Raw genomic sequence first — 8,496 nt, forward strand, 5'->3', positions numbered from 1 at the left:
ATTCTCTGGAAGTAGCTGTAACATTCCAGCACATAACCCAGAGCCCATGACTGGAACAGGCTAAGAGGAAAGTGCTTGCCTACAGCGTAATTACAAACAAAGTAAGCATATGGCCTGCAACACAGTGCAAGCCTAATTTGTTGGAAAGGGCTTATTTATTTTGTTATGGAACAAAGACAATAATAAAACCTCTTCTGTCCTGTGAATATACTCAAGACACATTTCAGCATTAAAGTGCTGAACCTGTCCTATTCCTAGGACATACCTCCTGTGTATAAAGCTCCAAGAAGATTTGAGAGTGACCTAAGTTATGTCTGCAAGATACTAACCACAGAATAGTTAGGGTTGGAAAGGACCTTACGATCACCTCGTTCAAACCCCCTGCCATGGGCAGGAACATCTCACACTAGCAAAGTACTGGATCCTGAGAATACCGAATGGTGTGAAATTAAATCTCACAAATATAAGAATGCATGTATTATCTAGGGTAAAAAAAACATAGCCAAACCAAACCAAACACCTCAATGAATTAACAAAACTATTTCCTCGTTAGTTTAGTTTAGTTATAGGAACTGTGAAATAGGAGTTGCATTCTTGCCAGAAAAGGATTTTGTTTAAAAAAAAAAAAAATTTAAAGTACCTCCTATGACAAGTTTATGCACTTGGAGTTTAAAAATGTAATTAAAAATGTGTGAGAAAAATAAATGTTGTTTAATTATGTATCCAGCTAACCTGAAAGCAGGCAGGAGAATATCCAAACAAGCACCATGAAAGGCTTGAGTCAGTAAGTCACCTCCTTTCTTCCATGGGTACTAAAAGACCCTAACAATCTAAACAAATAAGCAGTGAATACACAGAGATACCTTATAGCACAAATACTGAAAAAAAGTTTCCAAATGTTTACTAAGAAGGCTGACAAGCTGTTTTAAGCAAAAAGACCTAACAAAATGACAAAGTTACAGAAGCAACAATCTTAAGATATAAAATCAGGAACTTCACACAGTAATATTCCCAAAGTTTTCAAATACACACAGGCAAAACTTTATTTTCCTTTAGCATCATTAGAAATACATTATCAAAAAAAAAAATAAAGTTCACAAGTTGCCTTCTTCAGTAACTCCAGAAAAAATACAGTGTTTTCTATCCTTAAAGACAAATCACATTTGCAAAGTCTGACTCATACAACTTAAGTCTATTATTAGAAACAAGTATTTCTAAATGTACTTCAACTTGTAAATAAATTACAGGAGACAAACATTAAATTTATTATTTCACAGCAAAAAAAACAAAACACTAATTCAGTGAACTTCTATAAAAATTCTTTGCAAAATCCACAGTCTGCAAAAACACCTCAATCAGTTAAGTTTGAAAAGTCTTGTGTCGTAATTTTATATTGTATTAACTTTTGTTGACACGGGCACCTGCCATTTCAGTGCTACCAGCTGGTTCAGAGCTAACATTATATAGAATAAGAATAGCATTAACTTGAGAATGAACCAAAAACCTAAAAGCTGACTGCTTCAGGCAATCTGAACAGGGGAAGGTGAAAAAACTTTTTCACAAGGAAAGTATGAAAAACTTTCAGAACAGTGGCAGCTTACAGAAGAAAAGATCCCCTTTTTTTTCCCCTCCTCTCTTCCACACTTGGTTTTGGTTTGCATAGAAAAGGGAATGTTTCATCTAGTTTTGGTAGGCTCTTGTTTTTTTGGTTTAGCTATCACGTATGTAACAAAAGCAACCAGAAAAACAACATTAAAAATCTCTACACTAATCACTACTACAGTTTGTGTGCTTTATTTCACATGATAAATGTTTCACTTTTGGGTACCACAGTTATACCTTTTTGTTCAGGATAGGCAAAATGATCTTCCACTTTGTTTCAGCACGTGACATACCTACTTCTTTTAACTGCATCCAAAGCTCCTAATTTTCTGTAGTCTTCTTTTAGCCTGCCTCCATGTTTTCAAGCATTCTTGCCAGACACTATAGCCTAAACTACACACTTCCAGACAGCTTACTATTAAGTACCCATTAGTAATTACCCCATTCACTTGGACAACTCACACTTCCTTTTGCAGACTGACATAATGATGTTTCTTCAAGAAGGCAGAAAAGCATGCTTAGTTTTCTTCCAAGCAAAAAAAAACTGAATCCAAACGGAAACAATTTTCCTGCGAGTAGATGTACAACCACAGAACAACTGATCAGGTTTCCATTTCAGTCTCCATGGTATCAGTCCTTGGAGGAGTTTTAGTTTCTGATGGAGTCTCTCCATCTAGGTTCTGAATGTCAGACAAATCAATAGCAGGCAATGGTGTTCTCCAATACAGGAATGAGTTATACTGACAGAATTCTTCTTCTGGCTTTGAAAAGAGACAAACCAAAAAGAGAAAAAATGTTAACATATTTCACAGCAGTACAAAATAATAAAAAGAAACTTTTATAAAAAAAACCTGAAACAAGGAAAACTTACTTAGCTGTTCATCTTAAAAGTTTTTATAATTTTACACAGAAAAAATATGAGCTATTTCTAAGGAAAACACCATACAGAATTTCCACCAAGTCATCATTTACTTTATATTCTTTTCAAATATTCTTGATATAAACTACTGTACAACCTCTGGGTAGCTCCACTAATTTCTTAAATTTCCAGCATTTGCACACAATGTTACTGTAAAACTTGTGCAATTATTGGACTCCATATACAAAACCATTCACTACTGTTTCTTCTCACAATGGTATACAAATATCATGCCCATTTAGAAGCTGGTATTCAGAACAATGTGTTCAGCTATTTTACATCAATTCAGAGGATGCTACCTGCAACAAAAGTAAAGCATTGAGTAGTGTTTCTACCACATTCTGTTTCTTCTTTTCTGTATCTACATTTTGTACTCAAGTACCTGTAAAAAAAAAAAAAAACAACACCTCTTCTAGGGGCAGGGAGGATAAAGTTTAAGAACTGTTAAGTAGCATCGGAAAAACCTTGGAGGAATACGTACTTATCTACTACATTACTACGGCACTTTTTAAAAAAATTATTTATGTGTGTTAGAAAGCACACTGTATGTTTATAAACAAATGTTGTGGTTATAAGCAGTGGCCACTATGTGCATGTTTCTATGGACATGATAGGATTCTTAAGTCATTCCTTAGGTCTTGAACGCATAGGTTCTTCTGGTATGTAAAAACACTGACTGCTGCCACACACCTAGAATAACGCACTTCTGTATAACACTGCTTTGTATTTTTCCTAACATTATAACAGAATAAAAAAAATCTAGTGCTCAAAACCAGCAGTATTGTCCCTAGACCCTCTTAGATACTGCAAAATAATGCTTCCCCCCACTCCCCAAGAGAAAGAAGTATGTAAATTCACCATACTTTCCATTTAAAGACTATCTGTTCCTACTGGTTACCTCAAAAACCTCTTGTGAACTACAGTTTCCTGTACTAGATAAACTTTTTTTTCACAACAAACCCCCTGTGTTATTCAAGGTTTGTAATAATTAAGAGAGGCATGAAGGATGTAGACATTTCATAGCAGCAAGAGAAGTGTGTGTGCCTATAGACTACTACTAATGTGAATTTGCTCACTAGGAAAAGATTGTCTTCAGGGATAATTAAAGACCCAAAGTTGCCATTAATGGGAATTGAGACCAAAACCAATTAAGTGATTTAGTGCCACAGGAACAGAAGGATTGATTACATGGAAACTGGAAGAAAGCCAAACTATAAGTAGTTGTACACATTTGCATGAAGATACTTGTAAACTGTAATTTTTGTACTGCACAGCATTAACAACAAAGTGAAAGAGAAGATTTTCCAGTCTCTATTCCAAGCTAGGCAATGTCACCCACACAGAGGCAGGTGGCTAACAAGTTCTTTGGAAAAAAATATCTAGCAATGGAGCTTTAGAAACTGTCAGCTACTCTTACAGATTCTCCCCATGTTTAATCCAAACTCCCTTACATTTTGGTAAGTTACTGCTCACAGCACTAGGTAACACACACGCTCAGAGATACAATAGCTCAGTATCTGGATGAAACTGTTTGATTTTTACAGTGTTAATTTTGCAATTCTAGTTGCAAAAGGTGTGCTTGCAAGTAAAACTCAAATAATATTTATTCTCAGGACAACTGTAGTATAACTGGCATTGCTTGTAACTTTAACAAAAACTGTGAAATTAACAGCGTGCTGATCATGTTTGTTACTGTAATGAACCTACAGAATCCACAAAACAGCAAAGAATAATCCCAACCTACAGCTGTGTTTTTAGAAAGGTGTAAAAATCACCATCTGAAATATCTTTCTTAAAATTTGAAAACATGCAAAGGTAGGACACATGGAAAATGGAAAACACTCTTGCGTGATGTTATGCAAGCTTTATTTTTAAAGCCAAAACTGTACCTACAGAACAAATATTGTACTTACAGAACCAACCCTTTAAAACATACAGTCCTACAAAAATACTTTATACAGAATATTCTTTATTGTGTGGAAATCCAATGGACTTACTGCCTTCCTACCACTGCTAAAGCTTACAAAATTATGCCTAGTAACCCTAGGGAAAAGCAAAGAATTCAGCATCGTATCTGTGATGAAGTAAAACTGTTCTGTAGAGGCTTGCATAACTTGTTTAATTTCCTTTGCTTGTTCTCTCTTAAAAAATGAAATATATGCTTGTGCTTAAAAGGTACAGCCTAAAAAGGATGTATAATTTCATAGGCCATAGAACTTTCCCTTCCTCTGTGCTTCAGTTTTACCATCCATCACAAAAAAAAAAAACAACAAACCCCATACAAACACAACCAGCCAACCAAGAAAACACCATAAGGCAAAGCCCAAGAAAAATCATGGCAGTCAGGTAAAGTTCCCGACGACCGGAAAAAGGGAAATACAACCCCCATTTTCAAGAAGGGGAAAACGGATGACCCGGGGAATTACAGACCAGTCAGCCTCACCTCTGTGCCTGGCAAAATCTTGGAGCAGATTCTCCTGGAAGGCATGCTAAGGCACATGAAAACCAACATGGTGCTTGGTGACAGCCAGCATGGCTTCACTAAGGGGAAATCCTGCCTGACCAATTTGGTGGCCTTTTATGATGGGGCTACAGAACTGATGGACAGGGGTAGAGCAGTTGATGTCATCTACCTGGACTTGTGCAAAGTGTTCGACACTGTCCCACGTGACATCCTTGTCACAAAATTGGAGAGACGTCAATTTGATGAATGGACCACTCAGTGGATAAAGAACTGGCTGGATGGCCGCACACAAAGAGTTGTCAACGGCTCAGTGTCCAGCTGGAGATCAGTAACGAGTGGTGTCCTTCAGGAACCAGTGTTGGGACCGGTCTTGTTCAACATCTTTGTTGCTGACATGGACAGTGGGATTGAGCGCGCCCTCAGCAAGTTTGCCGAGGACACCAAGCTGTGTGGTTTGGTTGTTAACGCTGGAGGGAAGGAATACCATCCAGAGGGACCCTGACACGCTTATGAGGTGGGCTGATGCCAACCTCATGAAATTTAACTGTGACAAGTGCAAGGTCCTACACCTGGGTCGGAGCAATCCCAGGCACAGCTACAGGCTGGGCAGAGAAGAGATTCAGAGCAGCCCTGCAGAGAAGTACTTGGGGGTGCTGGTCGATGAGAAAATGAACATGAGCCGGCTTCAGTGTGCGCTTGCAGCCCAGAAAGCCAACTGTATCCTGGGCTGCATCAAAAGGAGCGTGACCAGCAGGTCGAAGGAGGTGATCCTGCCTCTCTACTCTGCTCTTGTGAGACCTCACTTGGAGTATTGTGTGCAGTTCTGGTGTCCTCAACATAAAAAGGACATGGAACTGTTGGAACAAGTCCAGAGGGAGGGCCACAAGGATGATCAAGGGACTGGAGCTCCCCCTGTATGAAGATAGGCTGGGAAGGTTGGAGCTGTTCAGCCTGGAGAAGAGAAGCTTGCATGGAGACCTCACAGCAGCCTTTCAGTATCTGAAGGGGGCCTATAGGGATGCTGGGGAGGGACTCTTCATTAGGGACTGTAGTGATAGGACAAGGGGTAATGGGTTAAACCTTAAACAGGGGAAGGTTAGGTTGGATATAAGGAGGAAATTCTTTCCTGTTAGGGTGGTGAGGCACTAGAATGGGTTGCTGTCGTGGTTTAACCCCAGCCAGATAGATTTCACTCACTCCCCCCCCCCCCCCCTTATTGCCCTCCCACTACTCCTGAAGGGACGGAGAGGAGAATCAGAAAGAATACAACTCCCACGGGTTGAGATAAGAACAGTTTAGTAACTAAGGTATAACACAAATCACTACTGCTACCACCAATAATAGTAATGATAAAGGAAATAACAAGGGAAGAGAATACGACACCCCATCACCAGGCGACCGGTAACTTGCCCCCCCAGCCCGATCAAGCACCGACCGATACCTCCTCCAGCCCTGCAGTCCACTCTCGCCCCTTGCGGGTAACTCCCAGTTACATCCTGGGCATGACGTGCTGTGGTATGGAGTACATCTTTGCTCAGTTTGGGTCAGGTGTCCTGTCTCTGCTTCCTCTTGGCTTCCCCTCCTCCCTGGCAGAGCATGAGGCTCACAAAGTCCTTGGCCAAACCAAAACATCATTTTTATCAGCTCTGTTCCCAGCCCGAAAGTCAAAACACAGCACTGCACCTGCTACCAGGAAAGAGAAAAATGACTGCTACTGCTAAACCCAGGACAGTTGCCCAGGGAAGTTGCGAATGCTCCATCCCTGGCAGTGTTCAAGGCCAGGTCGGAGGAAGCCTTGGGCGAGATGGTTTAGTGCGAGGTGTCCCTGCCCATGGCAGGGGGGTTGGAACTAGACGATCTTAAGGTCCTTTCCAACCCTAACTATTCTATGATTCTGTAAAGAAAAGCCTCCATTTTCTTTACAGATCATAGGTGGGTGTTTTCCAATCAAAGTCCCTGACTTCTCAAAACCAGAATCTAAAACTGGAGTTCAAAGCCCATATGTCCTGACTATAGACTTTCTGCCGCTTCTGTATTCCTGGATCAAATACTTCGGTCTTACTTAAAAGGTCCAGGTGGGAGGAAAGGTGGATTTACATACATCAAAATTCTAGACAGCTGTAAAAGCTAACCTAGTATTTTTTGCAAAACTAGAATTTTGTTAGTACAGTATTTTGTTTTCTGGCCTAATGTGTAAATTGTAGCCAAGACCAGGCAGAAGAATGTATGCAGTTAAAAAGTAAATCAGAAACTTAAGAAACTCACTGTGCATTCCAGTACATTCTGATCACTAAATACCTGATCCCCTTCCCCTGACCAGTGCCTTCACCAGACGTTTCAGGTAAAAGATAGCTCTGCTATTGCTCCTGAACAGCCATCCCAAACAGTAAGTTAAAAGGTTGTTAGATATTGTAGTAAACCTGACCCGCGAACAGCACAGACACTATCAAAATGAACTCTTTAAGCTCCGCAACACACTTAGATGGGGATGTGGCTGAAGGGAAACCTAATTATCGTTAACTCCTTACAAGCTGTTTCCCATCAGTTTTTCGGGAGGAAGGAAGGGCAGGGAGGAGCTAGAAATGCTACTTCTTTTGCTTGAGCAGAAATGAAAACAAACTTTTAAGAGGCCGATTAACAGTTAACACCGGGGGCACAGGGCGGACTGCGGGGCGTTGGTGAAGGGCTTTCCGCTCTCACGTCCTGCGGCCTTCCCCGTCGCCCTCCCCCGCCGGCGAAACGGGCTGCTGCCGTGGCCCCACGGTAACGCCTCGGCTGCCACCAACATCGCTCACGCAGTTTTCTCTCCCCTGAGGCGAGCAGCCGGGGCCCGCCTACAGCGGCATCCCGCGGCATGCTCCACGAGAGGCCTCCCGCCTTCTCACCCCGCTCCGTTACCTCAGCGATGGTGGCGTGCTCTTTGCCCTGGCCACATGCGCGTCCCTCCTCCGTCCGCAGGTCCTGCGGCACCGCGGCCGCGCCGCGCCGCCGCCGCCTTCCCCCTACGTCCCCCTGCTCGCCGCGAGGGCTGCACCCGCGCAGCCCGGGACGCTTGCCCGGCGGCGCCTCAGCCTCCTCCAGCTTCCGCTTCGGGGTTGCAGGGCCGGCGCCAGCCCCTTCGGCCCTGGGGCGCCGCTCGGGCACGGGAGCGCGGGACAGCGGCGACTCGCGCAGGACCCGTTTGACGGGCACTTGACACACTAAGGGCTCCGCGTGCCGCTTGGCCATGGAGCCGGCGGCTCCGGGAGGTGCGCGACCCCCAGCACCGCGCACCCGGCCACTCCGCCGTGCAGCGCACATGCGCATCGCGTTCCCTGCCCACCTCCTCCTTCCCCCTCCCCCGCCTCGGAAGGGGCGTTCCAGCAACGCTGCGCGATGAGGGGCGGGGCACAGCCGCGCAGTTACCTCTGAGCGGGCTCGGGAAGCAGCGCTCGGAGGCAAGGGATGAGATGACAGCGAGCACGAGCCAGATCAAGTCTACGGCAAAGCTTAATGTCCAAGAAGCCGTTCC

General features: G+C 43.2%; 1 protein-coding gene across 1 annotated transcript; it reads right to left on the reverse strand.

Moving 5' to 3' along the window:
* Positions 1-876: 876 nt before the first annotated feature.
* CUNH9orf40 (chromosome unknown C9orf40 homolog) lies at positions 877-8,285 on the reverse strand. Its single transcript, XM_061366015.1, has 2 exons — positions 7,884-8,285; positions 877-2,363 (listed from the first exon to the last, which is right to left on the reverse strand). Exons 1-2 carry the CDS (start codon positions 8,283-8,285, stop codon positions 2,205-2,207), a joined length of 561 nt encoding a protein of 186 aa, XP_061221999.1. The 3' UTR covers positions 877-2,204.
* Between the last annotated feature and the right edge of the window lie 211 nt (positions 8,286-8,496).

This window comes from Neopsephotus bourkii, unplaced genomic scaffold (genome assembly GCF_033783945.1).
Source record: "Neopsephotus bourkii isolate Nb327-2 ecotype Australia unplaced genomic scaffold, CSIRO-AGI_Nbou_v1 NB_1293, whole genome shotgun sequence".
Classification (NCBI taxonomy): Eukaryota; Metazoa; Chordata; class Aves; order Psittaciformes; family Psittacidae; genus Neopsephotus; species Neopsephotus bourkii.

Bases quoted from the DNA above. Each gene is read 5' to 3' on its own strand.
- CUNH9orf40 (XM_061366015.1), bottom strand. From the start codon at position 8,285: ATGTGCGCTGCACGGCGGAGTGGCCGGGTGCGCGGTGCTGGGGGTCGC. The intron at 2,364-7,883 runs GTAACGGAGCGG...CTCTTTTCAAAG, and splicing joins AGCACGCCACCATCGCTGAG to CCAGAAGAAGAATTCTGTCA.